The following is a 25935-nucleotide window of genomic DNA, read 5'->3' as shown; positions in this document are numbered from 1 at the left end:
AAGCGACCAGAATTGATCAATCGTAAAGGTGTCATATTTCATTAGGTCAACGCTAGACCGCATACATCTTTGGTCACTCGCCAAAAACTGAGAGAGCTTGGCTGGGAACTTTTGATTCATCCACCATACCTTCCACCTAACCTTGCACCGTCAGACTACCATTTGCTGCGGTCTTTGCAGAACTCCTTAAATAGTAAAACTTTCGGCAATGACGAGGCTATAAAATCCCACTTGGTTCCGATTTTTGCAAATAAAGGCCAGAAGTTCTATGAGCGCAGAATAATGAATTTGCCGGAAAGAAGGCAAAAGGTTATCGAACAAAATAGAAAATATATAATTGATTAAAGTTCATTCTAAGTTTTAATAAAAATGTGCTTACTTTCTTTTAAAAAATCGGCAACTTCTTTCCGGACAGCAAAAGAAGAAATTAAGTTTTATTTGAAAAACAAATAGTTCCAGACCTCGAAGAAATCCCGTTATTCTATTTATATTTATGGAAGCAATTTTACATATAAAAAATAAAAAAACTGTAATAAATTAAATTTAAATTGGAAAAAAAATAATACGCCTCGGAAAACACCCGTTATTTTATTTATTTATATTTATTTAATTTAGTTAGTTGTAAAACATATAGTGCTTCATAATATACAAAAAGAATTAAAAAAAAAACATATATATATATATATAATAAATTAAGTTTAATTTGAAAAGTAACAAATTATACGCCTCAGAAAAGGAATTAACTGTGCATTCTTACATATAAAAACAAAAATTTAAAAAAGTAAAACAAAAATATAAAAAATGTATAAAAAATTATAAAAAATATAAAAAGTTTAATAAATTTGGTTTAATTTGAAAAACAAATAATTTTATACCTCGGAAACCCCCTAACATACTTACATATGAAAAATATAAAAAAACTAAAATAAAAATAAATATAAATATAAAATATAATAAATTAAGTTGGCGGCCGCCGAAGCCGAATGGGTTGGTGCGTGACTACCATTCGGATTTCAGAGAGAGAACGTTGGTTCGAATCTCGGTGAAAGGCCAAAATGCAGGAAAAGTTTTTTCTAATGGCGGTCGCCCCTCGGCAGGCAATGGCAAACCTCCGAGTGTATTTCTGCCATGAAAAAGTTCCTCATAAAAATATCTGCCGTTCGGAATCGGCTTGAAACTGTAGGTCCCTCCATTTGTGGAACAACATCAAGACGCACACCAAAAATAGGAGGAGGAACTCGGCCAAACACCCAGAAAGGGTGTACGCGCCAATTATATATAATATATATATACATATATAATAAATTAAGTTTTATTTTTTTATTAAAAAAAAAAAAAACATTTACTTTGCTGAAATGTGTTATCGGAATTTTTAGCTATCCAATATTTTGTTCTTCAAAAGTCAAATTAAACTTCAACGTTAATGAAATTCAAAAATGATTTTGACGTACGTATGTGTGTACGGTTATTATGCATTGCTGAAGGTAAACGTCAAACCTGTTGTGGATTTAAATATTTTTCATCATTTCTTTATGTGCTGCTGCGTCTTCTTTAATGTTTTAAGACGTAACAGGTACATCTCTCGCTTTTGACTTCGACATACGCAAATATAATGCATTTGTAGGTTTGTATAAAAGTTAATTAGGAGAGGAGACTCACGTCAAATCACGCTTCGATGTTACAGCCGCAATGTAAAACCAACGCCAACCGACTTTCGACACCAATACAGCGATCAGAGTGACGGCTAATGCCGGTCCAACCGTGACCAACCAACTCATTGCAATTTTCCGAAATCAATATTTTTGTTTAAAAGTTTTTCCAAACTTCAAGCACCACAAACGAAGAATGAAACAACAAAAGTTATTGAAATTGCAAAATTTCACAATTCAATAAGTGGAACGGGATTAATTAATCTATTTACTCCGGTGCGTCTATATACAATATAATATATACATATATGTATGTATGTACGACACTAGCGTATGTTAAAAGTAAGACAGCGGAAAAGATTCGACCGCCTTTGGAATGAATGAGCGAACCGCGCACACTGGCGTAACAGAAACGACTGAATCGCTCAAGAAATGAACGCGGCCATAGTAATGAGTACAATATCAAATCTGACGTACACGTTTGTACGCACCTACATATGAATGTTATTTCAAAAAGAGAAAAAGCAAACAAAAAAGAAACAAAAAAATGCTTAATACTACTGGCATGCACGGCGAGTGGGGTAGTCTCCCAACATCTGCTACTTATAGGTTTGTATGTAAGTATGCGCTCGTGTTTGTGGTTGATCCGCAATCGCAAGTGTTCACAGCCTCTGAGGGGTCTACCATATCCAGCAATTATATTTGGCCGCCTTTGAACCACTCAATTCATGCAAAAGAGTCCGAGTCGGTGCTGGAATTGTATTCTCTCACACTCGTTTTCCCGCTCTGCATTTGCAGATTTAAAAAATGCTCTTTTCCACTCACAACACTGATCTCCTTGATTCTTTTGATATTTGCTTTCAAATATTTGCATTTAGCCAATGGAGCACAGCAAAGTGCTAACTACTTTCGCTCTGTTACGCTCACGAGCTTTCAATATTGGGGGTATTCACACGTTCATATTTTACTGCTTAAAAATTATAGAAATAAATTTATTCATAAACTATCTTCAAAATTGCACGAGTGCGTTTTTTTATATTTGCAACTACAAACTTCTTTTGAATACAAATAGAGAAACCGATTATTTGTATTTTTTAATGAAAATACAGACATCTATTTCCCGTCAACTCAGTTGTCTGTGCGTCAATTCCACAAAACCGAATGGTATATGACATCCGATTACCATAGTGAAATCTGTGTTTTCCACTCACTTGGAAAATAGAGGAACGCAAAGTAAGTTTTAGCTGGCGTGAGGATTCTCAGTTTCGGGCGTAGATTGGATTAAATTCGAGTTAAACCTAAATCCAACGTAGAATCTCTCTTGCCAACAAGTGCTAGTCCTCTCTCGACGAACAAAACTAACACTCTACAAGGCTCTTATCATGCCCGACCTAACGTATGGCGCAGAAGCGTGGACGATGACAACATCCGATGAAGTGACGTGTGTTTGAGAAAAAGTTTCTGCGCAAGATATTTGGCAACGGCGAATATCGCAGGCGATGGAACGATGAGCTGTATGAGCTTTACAACGACATAGCGCAGCAAATAAAGATCCAGCGGCTACGCTGGCTGGGTCATGTCGTCCGAATGGATACAAACGCTCCGGCTCTGAAAGTATTCCATGGGGTACCAGCTGGTGGTAGCGCAGGAAGAGGAAGGCCTCCTCTGTGTTCAGGTGGAGAAAGATTTGGCTTCACTTGGTGTGTCCAACTGGCGCCGGTTAGCATGAGAAAGAAACGGCTGGTGCACTTTGTTAAACTCGACCAAAATCGCGTAAGCGATTATCACGCCAATTAAGAAGAAGAGGAGAAACCTAACCGAACAAATGGGATGAAATGCAAAAGTTTTCCACAAATACAATATAATATAATGAATAGGTCTCGCGTCAGTAATGAATGCGTCGATTCTTCTCAAGTTCTTTTTCCAAATAATCCCCTTCAGTGGGATAAAAGTGGAGGTAGCTGTTCTTAAATAAGAAGTTGATTGGGTAATAACTGTCAGGGAAGTTAACATTTTTCACGGCGTTGCTGAAATTCAGGGAATGCCTGCCTCCCCTCTCGACCGCATCCGAATACTTTCAAATTAAGCTCATATGGGTACCTGGTCACAGGGGCAATGCAGAAAGCTACTGGGTTTATGAGCTGGTTATCCATTGCTCACGTGAGGTGGTTTCCTCGCGAAACGAGAGATTTGTGTTTTCCTTGACAAACCGTGTTCTGAGAGGTGGGTTTCGCGTTAACTCAGCAAGCGTTGGACAAAGTCCCGAAAGGTCTCTCCCCTCACGAGTCGATCACTGGTATCCTTTCCGAACATAACTTCGAGCCACTTTTGTGACAACTGTCTGGAGGATAGTGAAATCATTTCGCCACCTTTTCCTTAGCTCTGCTGCTCTCACGGGACTGAGATTTAGGTATATTGGCTCTCCCTTTTTTGCTACGCTTCTGGAAATAGCAAAGTCTATGAGTCTATTATTATTTTTTTGTTATCTATGTTCAGCCAGCTAACGCTTTTAAGCATGCCAGTTCCAGTCTTTGGCAATGCAACCCATTGTCCTAGACGAATTCTCTACCTCTTGCGACAAATCTTTTTTCTTCTGGCTTAAAATTGATTGTTCTGGAAAAATCGTTTACTTTTAACCGGCTTGCGCACAAGCCCTTGGGATATTACTGGGTACGATAATAAGTTTCCGTCCTCGTAAAAGAGGCGTCGCTGCTGAGACTATTTTTGTGTTCGCTCTAGTAATATACTGGTGATTTGAAGGTGTATATGTGAAGTCTCGATATCAATAGTTGACATTCGTTTGAAGTGTAAAGATCTTTTTTTTCTGACGTTCGTCCCGAAAAACAGCATTTGCGGGGAATCATGCTTATTACCTTTTAAAGAAAAGTGCAGCTGAAACGAGTCGTATATTGTAGAGTAGTTTCGATGCTTCCAAAGTGGCAGTTTCGACTTGAGTGATAAAGGTCGCGTAGGCGCACCGAAATAATTCGAAGATACTGAACTACAACAATTGGATGAAGACGCATGTCGAAGCCTTGATGATATGTCTAAAGAGTTGAATGTTGACAGATCAATCGTCGGTAAACGTTTTAACGCGATGGGAATGGTCCAGAAAGCAGGTAACTGGGTGCCACATCAATTGAAGGAGAGAAATATCGAGAGACGTTTAGTAAGGCGTGAGATGATTTTTTAATGGCAGAAATTCCGGTGCGGGACGGGTCATCGACGACAAAGTCCCCATTTTCGAACTTTGCAAACCATTTCCTTGCTGTAGACTCATCCATGACTCGCCTTCTCCATACACGTCGCAAATGTCACTGGCTGCTTTGGCAGCTTTTTGACCTCGATGAAATTCAAAGAAAAGCAGGTGTCGAAAATGTTGATTTTTGCCTCCTGGGTATTCCATTTCTAAGCCTCAAAACTAATAAAAAATTAAATAACTCAAAAATACAATTAACATAGTTTTGTAGAGCAGAAAGAGTTCTATCGAAGGAATACTTACCCTTTGTCGAACAGTAAACAAATCGTTGTAAAATGAAAAAAAAAATATAAAAACCCTGTTATTTTATTCCCCAACCCAATAGTTTCTTAATCGCCGATTATGTGGCGCATAGTGCCAAAGGTAATGATTTCCACTTATTTCTATCGTTCGCGTTTTACCTCAATTGAGTCCAGGTAAAATCATTGCGAGTTATTTCGCCATGCGGCTGCGTCACCAGGATCCTCTGGGTCTACCCCAATAGCTCAGCCAATAATTAATGCAAGTGAATTTCTTTTAAAAATATAACAACTATGCAAATACTTGACGTTTATCTCGCATTTGCTTATGTTGCATTTCCCTGCATATAATTTTGTACGTGTGGGTTTAGTGCGTCGCATATGTGCAACAACAATATGTTTTTAACAGATTAGCACGTTATCTCAACTAAACCGTAGCAATAAACATGGATTTGATGAGGCAAATGGTCAGTTTTAGAAATCATACTAGCAAACAGGTTTTCCATCCATTGCATGAAGAAAACAGTTCTAAATGTTTTCTCCATAGATGTCTTTAGTAACTCATATCTCTTGATGTGTACTAAACGGAGATTTAAAGCGAAAATTTTACTTCGGAACGGTTATTTGATAATTTTTGTGTTTGGCGAAGAAAATTTGGTGTTACAGCCTCCCAAAATGGAAGTAAAAAATAGTATTCGATACGTTCTTCAGTACGACTAAGGTGAAAAATCGGAGCAGGTGGACAGATACATACCTATAAACGGCCATATTTTCCCTGATTTTCATTAAAATTAAGAAATCAATATATTTTTTCAAAATTGGCCTACAGTTTATTTATACATTACAATAATATACATTTTTTTTTGTATTCTAATCATTTAAAATGGCGGATGTACACACACGTAGCTTCCAGGAAGGTCGCAGCGGGCTTCTCAGTCGGCGGGCATTGAGTGACCCGAATACAAATAAACCCAAAATTTTTTTGTTTATTAATGTCATAATTTCTATATGAATTAACAATAAATGAAAAAAATAATGGCGGAATAAAATGCTTAAAAAAATGATTTTTGGAGCGAATTTACCTACTATTTTTGCTTCGAAAAAATTATTTTTTCCAAAAATTTTCGAAAACATGTATACGCATATAAAGTAATATCATAAAAAAGATGTGTGCAAAATTTCAGTGAGATCGGTCGAGTTATCTTGTACGCCAATTCGAAAAATATAGTTTTGAGAAAAATGCGCCTAAAGTTTGAATACAACGTAACTATACCTCTGCCAGCGCTCGAACGCAAAGAATAGAGTCGTCAAGGCTGACGATCTATAATATAAGAAACTCTAAAAATTTGTTGACATATTCTTAAAGGATTATATTAACATTTTATGAAAAAAATTTCGAAATTTTACAGATATCTGTCCCCTTAACTAAGGTGAAAAAAAATGTTAAGGGGAACTTCGGCTGTCACGTCACTTAGGAGATTCAGTCGAACTCTGCACGATCATTTCACATGTATTCACATACTCGTCCAATCAGTCGTTGTTCAGATGGCAACGAAGCAACTTGACTGAAGGTTGTGTTGATTTTTTTTGCGTATATCACTAACACAATTGCACAAGCCTTTCCCACATTCGACCAATCAGTCGTTGTTCAGACGACAACGAAGTGTCATTGTTTGCTTTTTTTCGTATATCACTAACACAATCTAAGTTTGTTTGTTAAACACATCCCAAGTGGCGTCAGCCCATCAGCTGATTCTGTATTATTCGCTCAGAGCCGAATAACGGACTGGTAAAGAGCACACCTCCAAAAATCGTTTCACCATGATCGAGCACCGAATGCAAAAGCAGATTCCAACGAACTCCGTTCTGATGACCAAAATGTCGAAATTGTTGATAGAAATCGTTTCTTCGAATCCGCAGGTGAGCTGTACACTAAAAAAATGATTTCGCGAAAAATGGAGCGATCATAAACAATTTCATACAATTTAAAGAATTCTTACTAATATTATATAAATATATGTACGCATGTATATGGCCAATAAAATAGTTACCCGGCCTTTATCAATCTATTTCCTTGTGCATTTCGTAGAAGTTTAAAATTATTATTCAAATTTTGCTTTTTTACATCATCACTGCTTGATTGTGATTATTCAAAAAGCCCGTTATATCAAGTTTCGTTATTTATAATCGTTTTTTTTTTTTTATAAAGCGCAATTTTGCGTGGCGACTAAAAATAGGTACTTTCCTGATAAATCCTGCGTTTTTATTATTTAAGTGGAACATATTGAATGCAACGTAAATAATTATGTAGGATTTCATTTTATAAGTAAAAATTAATAAGAATTTGTTTCAAGGATGGGTCGTGCTTGGCACTGCACAGTCGAAGAGCGGAGATTTGTTTCGATGTTCGAGAACAAAAAAAATCATATAATTAAAAAAATCCACAAAACAACGAAGTGGCAAAAAGGGCACGACTCCCTCTGCCAATAACTTAATTGTGACTCTTTCAAAGGGGGAACCTTTTAAGGCACCTTTCTGGTGTAGAGACGTGAAAATTGAAGGCGTTGAAAATTGAAGAAAAACAATCGGTATCAATTGAAAATCGTTTTTATTCATTAGATCAATTCTTTATTTACAAAAAAATTTTTTTTTTTCCAACGCCAATAATAAAAAAATTGCTTCCTCTGACGTAACACATGCCACTGGCGTAACTGATTGGGCTGCTCAGGCACGTCCGAAAAAAAATGCGGTCGATTATTCATCAGGAGATAGTATGTCGCTATGGTGGGTAGCACATTTACAAAAAAAAAATTTTTCTAGATATTTTATTTGTTTATTGGAAAAACAAGAAAAGGATTTTTTTTCACGTTCTCGCTCTTAAAAAAAAAATAGAAAAATTGATTATAAAATTATATTTCTGCTATTCGCGAGAGCCACAAGTCTACACAATAACATGCTAATATTCAAATCAATCGGTTCAGTACTTTTTGAGAAATTACCAACGCCAACTCAGAAAAAATGGTTTCGAGAAAAACACGGTTAACACGCTTATACCTGGGCGTCGTACTCAAACACGGTCTCGTTTTAAAGGACTGTACCGCCTAAAATAAAGGGTTTTTCAATTGGCGCGGGTCGATTTTGGCGCCCTGTGGCAGCCATTTTGTTTTGGTGACATCTGTCAAATCTTTTGTTTATTATTAAGTTGTTTATGCCAAATCATCATGGCAAGTTACACGATTGAACAGCACGTTCAATTGATAAAACTTTATTATCAAAATGAGTGTTCATTAACGCAAACGTTGCGCGCATTGCGCCCATTTTTCGGTAGACGTGGTGGCCCTTCCAATTTCTTATGGCCCATATTGAACCATATGGACCTAGACGACATGTGGTTCCAGTAGGACGGCGCTACGTGCAACACAGCAAACGCCATTTTATTCCATTTCAACATCTACCCGCCCTTATTGAAAAACCCTTTACAACGAATTTCAATATGCAATAAAATTTGCAAGAATATTTTTGAAAGTATAAACTATCATAACATGGAAAAAAAAAATCGATTTTTTCGAAATTCTAGACCAGAAAAGTGCCTTAATTATGTTTTTAAGTTTTTGAAATAATTTTCTTATTTTCAACTATCATATACCTATAACGACAAATGATATACTCCAAAAGTCTACGCTTGCTTATAAAAAATCCAACTTTTAAAAAAAACTCTCAAAAAATATGCACTTTTTAAGCATCCTTCAACACTTCCCTAAGTCTTTTGGGCATAGAGTTTACCAATTTGGTTCGTCAAGTTTCTTCGACTGTAATCTTCTCCCACATCTCCCACAACAAAACATCTTTCAACACTTTTTTGCTTGTAATTTGGTTTTTCCTTATTAAATATTCCAGCAGCGCCCATAAGTGTTCAATAAAGTTTAAATTTGGCGATTGTTTACGATTGGATGTATTACAGAGCAGCAATAACTTTATAACAATAGCCGTATGCTTGTCGTCGTTGTCTTGTTGAAAGCAGTATTTATTTGATAACCCCAGCATCTCAGCGCCTTGCCTTGCTTTAAATTACCCCACTACCATCATGTTTCACTGTTGGCTAAGTGGCTTATTCCTAGCAGCTCTTCCATGATGGCGGTCATCTCTCGGCAGGCAATGGCAAACCTCCGAGTGTATTTCTGCCTCCAAAAAGCTCCTGATAAAAATATCTGCCGTGTGGAGTCGGCTTAAAACTGCAGGTACCTCCATTTGTGGAACAACATGAAGCCACACCCCACAAATAGGAGGTGTAAGCGCCACCCAAACCGGGTGTAAGCGCGAATTGTATATATATACATATTTGTAGCATGAGTTATTTTGCTTTATATATTATATAACAGCTTGTACATGAGTTGTACAACATTTTTGAAAATCATCAAAACTTTCAACTTTTTAACCAGATTTTTTTTGAACTATTTAATATATGTTTTTTTTTTTATTATGTTGCACTAGCGGCTGCCAGCAGAACTCTTTAAAAATGATTAGTAGTTTATTCGAAGAGACCTTATCGTCGTCCTCAGATTCCGATTCTTCTCTTCTTTCTTGGCTTTTTTTCTCTTCGGCACCGGCATCAGCGCACCAGCAGGTGTGGGCGAGAGGTTCTCGCAAGCCTGAACAATCAGTTCTTCAATAGACCTGCCATTCTATTGCCAATTGTGATCACTTCTTCGAGAGATAAGACGTTTGTTGAAAATAAACGTTGTCCAGATCGATACCATTCAATTCCAAAATCGTTAATCATCTCTCGATAGCGCAATCCATTCACCAGTAACACCTGTTATTGGAAACCCTTTTAGAATGCATTTTTTAAGTCCTTTTTATCGACACGAAACGTCTACAGCACCTTCAAGGTGCAAAATTATTCAAAATTGCACTTTGTGTGAAAAAAATGTTTCTTCATGAGAAAGATGTGGCAAATAAAAATAATTCATTTACAGTTTTGAGGTCAAGGTGAAATGATGGACTAAATTAAAAATGTTCAAAAAACATAAGCACATTAATATTTCGATTTCATGATTACTGCTAATACATAGTGGGGTATCCCTTTTGATTCAGAACAGCTTTTAATCGGGAATTCATAGATTCTACAAGTTTTGCTGTATAATCGGAACTAATTTTATCCCATTCTTCCTGTAGTGCTCGTTTCAGATCAGAAGCATTAGAAATATTGTGGTTTCCTATTTTATTTTCCAGCACTGACCAAAAATTCTCAATAACGTTGAGCTCTAGACTCTGTGGAGGTGTCGGTACTACATGTGGGCAGTTCCAGATAAGCCAAGTTTTTACAATACCAGACGTATGCTTGAGATCATTGCCTTGATAGAACGTAAACGAATCCCTAATTCCCATTTTATCCGCACTTTGTACTAAATTATCTTTTACCAGATCCAGATACTTCTCTTTATTCATGTTTCCTTCGATAAATGTTAAATTTCCGACACCTGAATAGGACATGTAACCCCATACCATCACACTGCCCCCGCCGTTTTTAACTGTAGAGCGCAAATTACATGGTTGAAGCGCGGTGTTTGGGTTTCTCCGAACTCAGGACTTCCAATCAGACATGAAAATGTAAAATTCGCTTTCATCCGTAAAAACAATGGACTTCCAGAACGAAACGTCTTTGTACAAATGTTGTCTGCAAAACTCTACTCTTTGGTTTCTATTACTAGCATTAATAATAACGGCTTATTTCGGGCAGTCCTTCCATGAACATTTTCTTCGAGCAGAACTCTACAAGTTTCAGGGTCACAGATCTTGCCTAAGTATTTTTCGACTTCGTTTGTTAATCTTGGAGCGCTTAAATCGGGTTTTTCTTTAACTTTGCGAACAATTCACTTCTTATCTGCATCATTAAATATTTTATTTGGCGCAGATCTGCCCTTATCTTCTATCCTGCTTTCGTGGCGAAACCTTTCTTTAATGTGCTGGACAGTTGAGGAACTAATAGCAACAATTTCTGCAATTTCGTTGGCTTTTGCTCTCTTTATAATGACGAATAACGTCTCCCCTTTTTCCCAGTGAGGTCCGTTTCGTTTTCCCATTTAAAAAGTATACATTTTTTCAACTTTTAAACAGGAAAAATACATTTCACCGTTATTGCATTGTTAGAGAAAATATAAAATACACTGCATCATTCAAGCTGTGAGCATATTTTGATGAGAAAACTATTTGTTTCTATATTTTTTCAGCAAGCTTTGTTTTTGTCATTGTTCTTTCTGCAATGGTAAACAGTACATACATACATATTTCACTACAAGTCGTATACATTTTTTTACTAAATTTAATAAACATCGAGTAATTTTCTTTTTTCTAAAAAAGTATTACCTGCACCAAATAAGCTGTGAGTCACTGTATGTAAATGAGGACGTATATGAGAAGAAATCGTAGGGGTATAAGAATTAGTAGTGGTTAGGGCAAGAATACATACAAACACGGACAAAATTATTCACACAACTACTTTTTCACTTAATAGAATAAATGAATATATTATATTGTATTTAAAAATCTTTCGCTAAGAAAAATCCATAATTATATTTAAAACTTAAATATTTACTACATAAATAAATTATTAACAAAAATCATACGATTCCTTATAATTTTAAGGGACTAAATTATTCACACAAAGTAGGAATTTTAAAATTTAACTGATTTCTTTTGTCGTTAGGAATATGATCATTCGAAATTCAACTCATGTAATCATTTCGAGACTTGCTTTTTCTTCCTGCATCGAAATGTATATTTATCATACTGGATTGTTCAATTAGTATTGCGGTTCGATAAGAGAGGGCTTCGCTACGCGCCTAATTTTCTTCTTTTTTTTTTGTTATGTTGGTAAACTCTTCATATGAACGTATAAGAAACCATCATGTATGGTGCGGTGTTTGAATTTTTATTCTTGGAAGGTTTAAAAGCAAAGAAAATTTATTAACGAATATTGAAAGTGTATAAGAACTTTTCGACATCAATTAGTACAGTAATAGTCCAGTAAAAATTTAAGACGATCCACGTCAAGGATGTCCAAAAACAACAACAACACCATAAATCGTAGAAAGAATACAGGATATTATATTGGAAAATCATGAAGTGATTGTAAGAGATTTAGTAGACGCCCTAGGCAGCTGTGTGCACAATGGGTGCCGTATTCGCTAACAATGGAACAAAAACGCATTCGAATGCGGCTTTTTCAGCAACATTTAGAGCATTTTCGAAAGGTTAAAGAGGATTATATAGTATATGCTTATTTGTTTTTATTTACCTGTTGCTTTATTTTGTATTCTAAGCATCCCAATCATTTCATCAAAATTCCATATCCATGCCATATTCGTATACAAGTGGAAAAATTCGTCTCATCTAAATTAAAGAAAAAAAGTTAGGTCTTTAATTTGTAGATATTTTTAATTGTCTTACATTTACGACAAATACTACATGAAAGTAATATGTAAGTAGCATAAACAGGCCATAGCAGCATCAGCATCTCCCAAACTGAATTAGATAAAACCAGCTAGACAACGCTCACCAAAAAATTGTATCGCGGCAACGGTGCGGTAAAAATCGTACGCTACACTCCCTTTTAAGAGTGTAACATTTGAGTTTGTTGACAAAATACGGATAAATAAATAAAAAAATATATATACATTTTTCATTTTAAACTTCGCCGCTATTTATGGTGGTTAAATGAAACAAATCTGCGTACTCGCGTTATGCTTCGTGTAGTTGTTGTTTTTTTATTGCGACTTTACACCAACTTTGGAAACATCTCAACCGTTATTTTTTTTTTTAATTCCTCATGAGCGCAAAGCAGAGCAGTCTCTGTCGTTTTTCGTTGAGTAATAAAAATAGTCCTCAGTTGACGTCGCCATATGCATTGCCATTTTTTTGAACAGTTCTGAAAATGTGGACGAAAATTAATCAATAGTAGATGCATTTGAAAAACCAAATTTCATTTGTAAATTTAAAAACCTTTATTTCTTCTCCATCAAACTAGGCCTCTTCTGACAACAAAGCAAACCAATTCTCGAAACAGTTGTTAAACTGCATTTTCCAAGCATTTTACTCAATGAATTTCGTTGAATCTCTGGCAACGCCTGATGTACGAAACGTCTTTAATAGCTTACGATGGCCAGACACAATAAAAGTACTGCGAGCAAGGTTTCGAATACTCGCATACCTGCTAGGGATCCTCCAGAGCTATCGTGCGGGCGAGCGTGAACTGCTGTACGACACACCAGATGGTTAGATAGCTAAACCGGTAACGTCTAGCGCAGCCTAAGAATCTATTCTTATCCCGGTCTCTCGTAGGATACACGGACGATATAGCGGCGATCATATCAGCGCGAAATACCGAGGATGCCAGGAGAAAGCTGAACCAAGTCATGTTAATGACACAATTTCGCGTGAAGACCATGGTCTGGAGCTTGCCAAACATGCAACTAAGCCGCACATTCCTAGTAACTCAAAGAGCGATGAAATACCTGGGCATTCAACTCGATTGCAGGCTTACGTTCTAGACCCAGGTACGGCAAGTGGCTAGTAAAGCAGCGAAGATCACAGGAATGCTGAGCAGACGAATGGCGAACCCAGAGTAAAGGGCCACCAAAGTGCTGGAGGCGGTACAACGAAACCATGCAGCGGTGGCAAAGCCGATACGACACTGAATCGAGTAGCAGATGGGCATGGGCGATTCCCACAATAGGTAAATAGGTTCAAAGGAATTCGAGGAAGTGGGATATTTTATGCCTCAGTTGATCTCGGCTGAGGAATCTGTGCTCTCGAAAGAGCACAGCTAGACACACAAGAAGACGAGCCTTTAGTATGAAAGCTGGCTGAAGAAGACAGTGAAGAAAATAATAATGAAATTTCAGCTGATGGTAGAGTTTGGAAAAAGTGGATAGCAGCAATAAATGTTACCTGACAACGAATTCCAAAAAAAATTTGGTGCAATATATACAAGGAGCTTTGTTCTGATAACTTCGAGTTTATTTATTCAAAAAATTATCCTATGGTCTCAATACACTGTTTTCCGCGATCTAAAAGCTTTTCGAAAGAGTGTTTCAGGTCATTGATCAATCATCAGGTCAGAATGTGGGTACAAGCCTTCTGGATGGTATCTACGGACGCAAAACGTCCTTCGTCCTTCGCGGTATTCAGGAAAAACGCCAAGATAGAAAATTGCATTGACGATTTAGCTCGTTTGCACGAACTCCTTGTAGACAATCGTAAAAACAAATGAGCATCGACTTGATTTTTGACTTTTCCAAACGCGAGTTTTTGAGTGGTGGCTCGTCTGGGGCCTCCCATTCGGCACTTTGACGCTTAGTTTCAGGTTCATGTTGGAAACACCACGTTTCATCACCAGTTGCAATGTTGTAAAGGAAGTTCTAGTCTTTTCTTGCCTCTTTAATGAGGTCTTTCGAATGTTGAATTCTGAGCAATTTTTGGTCCTCACTTAACTTGTGCGGAATGAAACGTGCAACGTGAAAACCGCACCAAACAGTGACTCGTTGTGGATGCATTTGCTTCTCTACAATATCGTGTGGATTTTCTGAGCCCCAAATCCGACAATTTTGCTTATTGACGTAGCCACCAATGTGAAAATCAGAAAAGAAGAAGAAAACTCACCACTTTGGAAATAGGTTTTAAATATTTCCCAATTTTGTTCAAGCGTATAGCGTCCCATTTCGTAAATGTCAAACCTTTAAGTAAATTATGAACACATTTGACAAGTGATTTGTGTTACCATTCTCAAAAAAAATAGGTGGTTCAAAAAGCAAACGCTATAAGACAGGCGAAAATATTCCACGAGCGATTTTTTTATTATTTTTTATTTCTGTTAGGAGAAGAACTTACAATTGCAATGTTTAATTATTTCATTATTTTGTATTAGGTGCGCAACTAAGTTCCCGCTGCTTGTCAATAGATGCCGCCAGTAAAGTGTGCTAGTCGATTTTAACATAACCTAAACGTCATAAACCAAGCTTAGACATATGGTAAACAAACTGCTTTTGGTTTTGTGAAAATGTCTGATTTTGTGCCGAATAATCGTCATTTGCGGAAAGTGTTGATTTTCCTCTTTCATTCGAAAAAAAAAAAACGGCGGCTGAAGCCCTACAAAAAGTTTATGGAGATGCTGCTTTAAATGAAACCACGTGCCGAGATTGGTTCCGTCGCTTCATGGTGATTTTAATGTTGACGACCGTGACGACCTCGTGAAGGAAGGCCAAGAACCTTCGAAGACGCTGAATTGGAGGCATTGCTCAATGAGGATCCATGTCAAACGCAAGAGCTTGCTTCAGTATTAGGAGTTACCCGCCAATCCATTTCCAAGCAATTGCATGATTTGGGAATGATTCAGAAACAGGGGACTAGGGTTCCTTATGAGTTAAAACCAAGGGATGTTGAACGTCATTTTTTCGCCTGTGAACAACTGTTCCAGCGGCAAAAAAAAAGAAAGGGGTTTCTTCATCGCATCGTGACGGGTGACGAAAAATCGATTTATTACAGCAATGCAAAGAAAAGTAAGTCATGGGGACTGCCCGGTCATACTTCTAAGTCACCTCGGCCGAATATTCACGCTGCGTAGGTTATGCTATGTATTTGGTGGGCCCAAGTTGGTGCTATTTATTATGAACTGTTAACTGAAACCAAGCGAAACCATCACTGGGGATCGGTATCGACTTCTATTGATACGATTGAGCCGAGCACTGCGCGAGATGCGGCCGCAATACGGGTAGGGGCATGAAAAAGTGATTCTACAGCATGACAACGCTCGGCCTCACGTTGCCAAACCCGTTAAAACCTACCTGGAAACACTGAAATGGGAAATTCTACCCCATCCGCCATATTCTCCAGATATGGCACCGTCCGATTATCACCTATTCCGATCGACCAATCGCAAAAAGTAGTAGCCAGCGATGGGCAATACTTTCAATGATTCACTTGTAACCATTTTTTCAAAATAAAGTTGTATTTTCATCAAAAAAACAGCGAGAACTTAGTTGCGCACCTAATAATTATAATACAAAAAAAAAGTATTTTCTAATAATTATCTCCACTGTTATTTGCAGTCAAACGCAAAGGTTCGTAATAGGTATACACAAAATCGTGGTAGATATAGTGTTCGGAAAATAAAAATGTAAGAATAACTATTGTCAAAATAATGCCGATTTTTGTCAAAAATTTTGAAGGAAACTGAACATGAGATTGGAAATAAATCGACATTATTCTAACCACAATTATTGTTTTATTTATTTATTTTCTTTTCGTTTTTTTTTTTGCATACTTCTTTGCTTAAAAATTCTTAGTTTAATCTAACCTCTAAAATCTAACTCAATCTAACTTCATTTAACTTAATTTAACTTTCAACACCGTCTGTTTGTTTTCTTGATATTTTAAAATTAATTAACGATTTCCAAGCAGAGTGCTGGTACATATACCATATATATATAATTCTTATATTATTCTTTTAGCGCCCAATTGTACTTTTTTTTTATTTTACAACTTTTTTTTGTGTTTTACATTTTTTTTTTTGTATTTTACAACTTTTTCTTTGCATTTAACAACATGTTTTCTTATATACTTTAAAATTATATTTTACACATTTTAGAAATTCAAAATTTCAAACGATAATCTACTTAATTGCGGACATACCTAAGTATATATTTATGACTTTTTTATCCACTTTTTTTTTAATTTCAGTTTTATATTTAAAAAACTTATTCAAAATATTATTTGCAATCATAATTAATATAATTATAAAAATGTATATTATAGTGTAAATACACATGTACATACGTTTATTTATAGGTTGGGTTTGGTTATAGGTGCCCATGAGAGAGTCCAACTGGACGATAATTCAAATACCAAATACGTTTCCAAATGTCTGTGCTTAAGTTATCTTTTTGTTATTTCATTTTTTGTTCTTTTTTTTGTTTTTGAAATTTTTAATGAAAAAGATCTAACTCTAATTATAATTTCATATGATATTTACATAACGGAACCCTTATTTGATTGAACACACATCTTAGTTCAATGGTTTTTCATTCAATTTAATTCTTTTTTTTTCAAATTTTAATTGCAGTCAATTTTTTAACAATTTTAATTATTGGGCTTAGTATACTAAAGTTCTTATTTTCACATTTAACTTAATTGAATCCTTTTTTAATTTTTTTTTTTTTCGTTTAATTGTGAATATTCATAATTTAATTTAGATTTACGAAGTTCTAAATTTTTATTAAAGCGATGTGTTATACATTTTTATTTATATGTATATATTAAAGCGTTTTGTTTAAGTTTCTGATTCAATATGATTTTTTTAATTAGTTTTTTTTTTTAATTTGAGGTTTATAAAGTATAAAATGCGACTGAAAATGTATATGACAGGTATGTTTTGAAATTTTTACACTTGCACCTCTTACAGATATGCAATATTATAATATTTTTGTGTCAATGGAACATTCACCTATGCAAAACTATTTTATTGAACTAAATAGTTTTCGTTAAATAAAAGGTACTACAAAGAAATAAGTTCAGATGTTTGTCAACCATCTACCTAATTTTTTGTATGATTTTTTTCCAGCTAGCACATTCACGAGCGAGCTGAAAAAAAACGAGCGCTGCGGTGGGATTTTAAATTTGTGCTATAATAGTCTAAGAGCTGGCTACATGAAAGTGCCCGCATCAGGTACATGGCTAATTTATTTTTAAAATAATAATGATAGTGTAGACGAATATAAAAATGAATGTCTGCCATTGCAAAACTGGGGCGCAAAGGGGGGATACGCAGTGAAAGGGGTGAATTTTGGGTGGGAAAAAATTCATAAGGTACAGGGATTCTATGTACGGGAAAAGTTTGGTTATATATTTGAGAAAGTGTAAAAAAATTGGCAGACATTTTGCGAGGGGCTAACTCGCTGGCAGACTGCGCTGAAGATTGCAAAAATTAATTAAAAAAAAAAATCATAAGGTACATGAATTCCAATTATTGTATTTTAAAGTTTAAACATTCCAAAAGTCATTTACAAAATGGCAGACAAAAAAGTGAGGTCTAAGCCCGCGGCAGACGACGTTAAAAAGTGCGCTACACATCAACATTTTTAGTCAAGGATACAGTAAGCCAGAGCCTATGGATGTGAGCTCCAGCTATGTGAAAACTCAAGCACCAACAACAACTCAAAGATCCTTCAAAACTGACCACACGATGCGTACTCTCGCATCCGGAAATCATTATAAGAGTAGGGAGCTTTATAACCTTCAGAGCAGCAACTATCTAGATTCATTACCACCAATCGCAGGTTACCAACAAAACTTAGATCAGTACCAAGAAACAAAAGATCATTCGAACATTGAGGACAACACAAATTTTCGCGACTTACCCTCAAACAACAGACAGGATACCTAGATATAAATAAACATAGTAGCGAGTTAGGCTACATTAATATCTCTTCCCCATTCGGGCGACCTCTTAAATTCCTAATTGACACGGGAGCCTCCTCATCATTTATAAATCCTTCAGATCAAACAACATGTAAACCAATTACTATAACAACGATCCTCAACAAATATGAACTAAACAAAGAGGTTAGACTTCCAAAATTCGTTGAGTTTAACGAACCAGGTGAACTAAGATTTCTTTTATTTAATTTTCATAATTATTTCGATGGACTGATAGGCATTGACATCCTTTCACAATAAGAATCCAAAATAGATTTGGAAAAAAATAAAATTGTAACAAAGAACTCAATAATTCCATTAGAATTTAAGCCGAATTTCTCATCAGGGAAGCATATTATTCCTGATAATTCGAAACTTATAAAAAAAACGGAGATATCTACATAGAAAAAACTTTTATCACTGCTTCACTTTATATACCTGAAGGTATATACCAAGCAGAAGACTGGCACAGCCTACTTGAAATTATTAACATTTCGGACGAACAACAGATATTACACATAGAGCAACCATTGAAAGTTACTAAATACAACTGTCATGAGTTCATAGAAGCCTTTAACTTCGAATCAATTCAAACAGGAAACTGTGAATACGATATTTTAGAAACACTTAGAACAGAGCATTTAAACAGTGAAGAAAAATAACACCTATTAAAACTCTGCCAAAATTATAAGGATATCTTTTTTAAGGAAAATACTAAATTGAGTTTCACCAATCAAGTCAAGCATAAAATAACAACAACAGACGATATCCCTATGCATACAAAATCCTATAGATACCCTCAAGTACACAAATCTGAAGTAAAGAAACAAATAGCAGATATGTTAGAACAGGGAATAATACGCCCAAGTTATTCTCCCTGGAGTTCCCCTGTATGGATAGTTCCAAAAAAACTCGATGCCAGCGGTAAACAAAAATGGCGGCTGGTAATAGATTACAGAAAACTTAATGAGAAAACCATATCCGATAGGTATCCCCTTCCCAATATAAGCGAAATTCTAGACAAATTAGGTAAATATGTACTTTACCACACTTGATTTAGCAAGTGGGTTTCACCAAATTGAGATGCATGATAAAGACGTACCAAAAACTGCATTCACAGTAGAAGGCGGACATTTTGAGTATCTTAGAATGCCTTTTGGACTCAAAAACGCACCATCCACCTTCCAAAGAGTCATGGATAACGTTTTAGCTGAACTAGTAGGCAAAATATGCCTAGTCTATCTAGACGATATTATTATCTATTCCACATCCCTACAAGAACACATACAAAACATCCAGTTAGTTTTCGATAAGCTTCGATCATCCAACCTTAAAATTCAAACAGATAAATCCGAATTTCTAAAAAAAGAAACAAAGTTTCTCGGGCATATTATTCAACAGAGGGAATAAGACCCAATCCGACAAAAATTGTTGTTTTCTTTCCAATGACTTTCCAATCCCTGGAACTCAGAAGCAAATTAAAAGCTTCATTGGCCTCGGGGGCTATTACCGAAAATTCATTAAGGATTTTCCAAATTAACTAAACACCTAACGAAATGCCTCAAGAAGGGTAAAAACATAGACTTTAATGAGAGATACATGAACGTTTTTGAAACATGTAAATCTATCTTAACCAAAGACCCCATTCTACAGTATCTTCATTTTGCAAAACCCTTCGTCCGTGGTTAGTATGGACGCAAGCAACTTTGCGTTAGGAGCTATATTATCCCAAGGTCGCATAGGAAACGATAAACCTATATGCTACGCTAGTCGAACCCTCTCGGAATCCGAATGCAATTATTCAACAATAGAAAAAGAACTATTGCCGATAGTATGGGCGACAACATATTTTCGCCCTTACCTGTTTGGACGTAAGTTCTTTATTGTGACTGATCATAGACCACTCACGTGGATAATGAGTTTAAAAGAGCCTAATTCAAAACTAGTCAGGTGGCGCCTCAAACTGGAAGAATTCGACTATGAGATAGTATACAAGAAAGGAAAATTAAATACAAATGCTGATGCCCAAAGTCGAATAAAAATAGATACACCTAAATTATCAGAAATAAACGTAAATGATGCTGCTTCAAATAAAGGTACGTCTGGTACCACAGTGCATTCAGCAGAAGAAAATTTAAATGACGGCATATATATCTCTGAGAAACTTCTAAACGACTTTAACCTACAGCTCATATTCGAAAAATCATCAGAAACTCCAGAAATGTCAGTTATTATGCCATTCAAAAACAAGCAACGTAGGATATTCAGGAAACCTTTCGCATTATTCAGTCCGTTTATTCAAAATATTTTTCAAATAATAAAATGTTTCGTTTAATACAATGTAAATAAATACTTAACGACGTAACAGACACTGACAAACAAGAGGAACTAATAAAGAATTACCATGAAAATAATAACCACCGCGGAATTAACGAAATGCTTCTCCATCTTAAAAGACAATTTCATTTCCCTTTTATGAAAAACAAAAAAACACAGATAGTTAACAACTGCAACAAATGCCAAACCCTTAAATATGACAGAAATCCCCCAAAACCTTTGTTTGAAAAACCGGATACCCCCTTAAAACCTTTAGATATCTTACATATAGACATCTACAGCATAAACCACAAACAAATGCTAACAGTTATTGACAAATTGTCAAAATTTGCAGCAGCATGCACACTCCCATCAAGACATTCTGTATGTATACTAAAATCTCTAAAACAATTCATTTATCTTTACGGTATTCCAAGGAAAATAGTTGCTGACCAATGCTCGGAGTTCACAGCTAATATTTTCAAAGAATTTTGTAGGCAATTCCAAATTAACTTGCATATTACCTCATTTCAACAGAGCACGAGTAACGCTCCTGTAGAAAGACTGCATTCCATCCTTACGGAAACCTACAGAATTGTATTAACTACCAGAAAAGAGAATCACCTCAGCGAAGACCATGACACCATACTATACTTACAGAAACGTTGATCACCTACAACAACTCAATACACAGTACTACGAAATTGACCCCATTCGAACTATTTTTCGGTAGAACCTTTAAATTTAATAATACTGTCACTTTCAACAACGAACATGAATACATTACGAATCTTAACGAATTCCAAAACATTTTATACCCACAAATCAAAGAAAAAATAGAAAATGCAACTAGCAATAGGATAAACAAACTGAACGAAACTCGCTCAGACCCGGAAAATTTAGAAAATCAAACCATTTATCGAAAAGAAGCAAAACGAATAAAATTACATCCAGATTTACAAAACATAAAGTAAAGAAAAACAATACAGTAACTATAATTACAGAATATAAAGACAAATTTCACAAGTCAAAATTAAAAAAGATTCACGCAAAACCAAAAATCTCCAAATAAACCTTTTCTTTATTCATAGGATACCACTAGCATTTCCTCAAACGATAGACATAACAGAAATAAGCAAACATCAGGAAATAGTTAGATTCTGATTAGGACCCGCAAGAATAATCAGTAATCACAATAACCTCATACATACGAGTATTGTTAACATTGACGAATACAATAAAGCTGTCAATAAAATACAGGACACCGTCTCAGTCTTCGAAAACACCCACAGAACTACAAGCTTGACAAAAGTAACTAGGTTAAAACTTAAGGAACAAGATAAAATAGAAACATACATTAACAAAATAGCAAACAATATCTTGAAAGAAGATGACCAACTTTTTGAACTTCAGTATATCATCCAAAATAATTATAATATAGACCTTTTAAACAATCACCTAGAAAGCATTGCGGAATCAATTGTCCTAGCAAAACTAAATGTAATATCGAAATTCATACTAAGCACTACAGAGCTAGACCAAATATATAATTATATGGAAAATCAGTCAATAAAAATTAGCTCTAAAGAGCAAATATACGAACTGCTTGGACTACAAAGCATATTATAATATTTCGAATTAATCGAAAATTTATTGAAAATTACCGTAATGGCGTATCAATCAAATCAACAGCGTGGAATACCCGCAAACAACCAACAACAACAACCGAGACAACAACAAAGGCGTTGGCGTGACTATCAACGCATGAATGACTTCAATGTCAGCCGTAATAACAATAGGTGGGCTGGAGAAGTTGAGATAGATGACCGTTTTAGACAGGCAACTGAACGGTATCAGCAGCAACGACCACCACCTCCGCCTTCTCGAAAACCAGCACAACCACGACAAAAGCGAGACAAAGGACCACCACCACCACCATCAACAACAGGAACACCACCTAAGGACGAGTTAATGTACACGGGCTCCATTTCTGGCGCAGTGCCTTTAACTACTACATCAAGTCACAATTTAGAATATTCCGGTTTTATAAATATTATTGATGAGTTCTGGAAAATGGCCGTGAGGGAGAACAATCTTTTTGCCCGACAAGTACCTTTTTGCATGTTCCAACATGTAATGTTTGGAGCACTTTTTATAAGGATCGCGCAGTATCAAAAATTTGAAAACGGTGACAGCTTATTTAGTCACTTTGTTGATACAAAGATTGCATTTGGTGAACCAATATAATAATTCAAATATTATATTTAATGTACAAATACCAAATGTATTAAAAGAAAAGTATGAACTTTATCACATACTTCCACTCCCCTTAAATAACACTAAAAAGATAAAAATAAAACCATACTTAACATACAATAGAAACCACATCCAATTTTTTAACGAACCTTGTCCAAGAGTTGAGAACTCCTTCTACTGCAAAAAATCACCATATACTGAATATACAACTAACTCCACCTGCATTGCACAAATAATAAGCAACAAAGATGCTCTGTGCGACCTAGAAGATGTTGGCAATATAAACTTAATCATACAACCCGAACCAAACTATATACTCTTCATCAATACAAACAAGACTACCGTAAAAACTAGCTGCAACAACGACACTTACGAAGTTAAGGGTACAGCTCTTCTCTACTACAACAACTGTTCAATCAATGTCAACGGCGAAATCTACAAAGACAACCCCATGTTTTACAGAGACGAATTTTTTCTACCCCTCATAAGCTATTCCGAAATAAGCGCAAAAATAATAACACACAAACTGAGCCTCGCCAAACTTAGAAGCTAACAAATAGAAAGTCACGAAACAACATCAAAGAAAAACAACATTATTATTCTAACAACCTGTTGACTGAGCATCATATTTACCGCCGCCCTTGGGCAAAAAGTAAGGTGAATTTGGTTGTAAAATGAAAAATCTTTATTTATTCTTGTAAATCAATTTCATCCCCTTCAAAATAATCCCCTCTCGATGAAATACACTTATGTCAACGATTTTTCCAATCCCCGAAACATGCCAAATAGTCCATTTCCGGTATAGCCATCAGCACCTTCTTTAATTCAGCTTTTATCTCCTCAATCGACTTGAAGGTCGTTCCCCGGAGTGATCTCTTGAGTTTTGGGAATAGCCAGAAGTCACACGGAGCCAAATCAGGCGAATACGGTGGTTGCGGAACGATATGCGTGGAATTTTTGGCGAAATGGTCATGAAGAACGAGTGCAGTGTGAGACAGTGCATTATCGTGATGCAAAAACCAAGAGTTGTTGGCCCATAATTCTGGTCTTTTTAGACGAATTGCTTCACGTAAACCACGCATAACGCTCAAATAATATTCCTTATTAACAGTTTGGCCAGGTGGAAGGAATTCATAGTGCACCACACCACGAAAATCGAAAAAACTGTCATCATGACCTTTATTTTTGAACGACTTTGACGTGTTCTTTTCGGTCTGGTCTCGCCTTTAGCACGATATTCGCTTGATTGGTAGGTTGTTTCAGGGTCGTAAGCATAAATCCAAGTCTCACCTCCCGTAATGATGCATTTGAGCTTGTCCTGATAGTCTGAAAGCATTGTTTCACACACATCAACGCGACGAATTTTTTCCAAGAAATTGAGAGTTTTCGGTACCAAACGAGATTAGACTTTTCGTAGGCCCAAATGGTCTTTCAAAATGGTTTACACAGATCCTTCTGATATTCCGATCATATCAGTAAGGTCTTTAACAGTCAACCGACGATTTTTGAGCACTAACTCCTTCACTTTATTGACGTGTTGGTCATCTGTTGACGTCGATGGTCGTCCGGAGCGCTCCAAGTCATCAACACGTTCTCGACCCTCTTTGAAGTTTTTGTACCACTTATAAACATTTTTCTGCGACATGGTCGAATCACCAAATGCCTTCTGCAACATGCTAAACGTTTCCGCAGCCGAAATTTCATTCCGCAAACAAAATTTGATGGCACTTCTCTGCTCAATCAAATCAGACATTGTAAAAATCGAAAAATGCACTTTTGGTCGTTTGGTAAACACAAGCGTAAATATATTACTGATAATGACATTCACATGAAAGTTGGCCCAGATGTTATTAACAGTGCTGCCAACTCATGGAAAAAATAACTAGAGCGAAATTTTAATCCCGCGAAGTTTGACAAATAAATTCACCTTACTTTTTGCCCACAGAGTACATCGCAAGGACAAGAACTAAATTTTAATTCACGCCTCATCTTTTACTAAACGTTCCTGCTTGTGGCCTTCACTTTACTAACACAACCACCAACCAAACCTCCAAGGTTACATATATAATAACTAAGTCAATGAACTAAATTGAGTTCATAAGAATTATTATTAAAATATAGAATAAGCAAATTGTAATTAAATTGAGTTCATAAGAATTATTAAAACACAGAACAAACAATTTTGCAATTAATTTACAAGCTTCATATTACCGATTGCCGAATTAACAAAAACTGTAAAATGCTAATTAAGCGATACTAATGTTATTATATGATTTAGTATTAAAATACAGAATAAGCAATTTTGTAATTAAATTATAAGTTTCATTTCTAAACACTTTTAATAAAAGAATCAGTTGTAATTCAGTGGTGAAAGAAAGTAGTGTATTGTTTTTTTCTATCCTTCAAAAGATAGGAACATAACTCGCGTTTCATCATACTGATAATCCAGTTAAATGCAAGTGCATAGTTGAACAAATCGTGAAAATTAAGGCGATATCTAAAAACTAAACGCGTTTCATCATACTGATAATCCATTTCAATTTGTATGCAAATACTTAGTTGAAAACAAATCGTGAAAATTAAGGCGATATTTAACCCTTTGCACTCCGTTGTCGCCGTATTTGCGACATTAAAAAGCTAACAATAAATCCGCTGTCGCCGTAGCGGCGACATGGTTGTTTTGCTGCCTTGGTGCCCTTAACAGTTAGGTAAGCAAAATAGTCTGTGCTTATCTTATAGTGTTTAT

The 25935-nt window shown here is 35.8% G+C and overlaps 2 protein-coding genes across 5 annotated transcripts in view; both read right to left on the bottom strand.

The window, feature by feature from the left end:
• LOC128864224 (long-chain fatty acid transport protein 4-like) overlaps positions 1–25935 on the bottom strand; it is a 105978-nt gene that overhangs the window by 28494 nt on the left and 51549 nt on the right. For 3 of the 4 annotated variants that reach the window (XM_054103786.1, XM_054103789.1, XM_054103787.1), the window contains one exon: positions 12445–12539. Coding sequence is in view for 1 of the 4 variants with exons in the window: in XM_054103785.1 (XP_053959760.1) it covers positions 1660–1778 (119 nt within the window). In the remaining 3 variants the exon portion in view is untranslated. Of the gene's footprint in view, positions 1–1659; positions 2073–12444; positions 12540–25935 lie in introns of those variants that run through there. The other variant, XM_054103785.1, reaches the window with a different exon arrangement.
• Positions 10209–10595, bottom strand: LOC128864657 (uncharacterized). Its single transcript, XM_054104413.1, has one exon. The coding sequence runs from the start codon at positions 10593–10595 to the stop codon at positions 10209–10211; it is 387 nt and encodes a 128-aa protein (XP_053960388.1).

Source organism: Anastrepha ludens, chromosome 5, assembly GCF_028408465.1.
Source record: "Anastrepha ludens isolate Willacy chromosome 5, idAnaLude1.1, whole genome shotgun sequence".
NCBI classification, from domain to species: domain Eukaryota; kingdom Metazoa; phylum Arthropoda; class Insecta; order Diptera; family Tephritidae; genus Anastrepha; species Anastrepha ludens.
This window is presented reverse-complemented; position numbering and strand designations above follow the sequence as displayed.

What these genes read in the sequence shown, in the direction of transcription:
- LOC128864657 (XM_054104413.1), bottom strand. Translation starts at nt 10,595, where the DNA reads ATGAATAAAGAGAAGTATCTGGATCTGGTAAAAGATAATTTAGTACAA.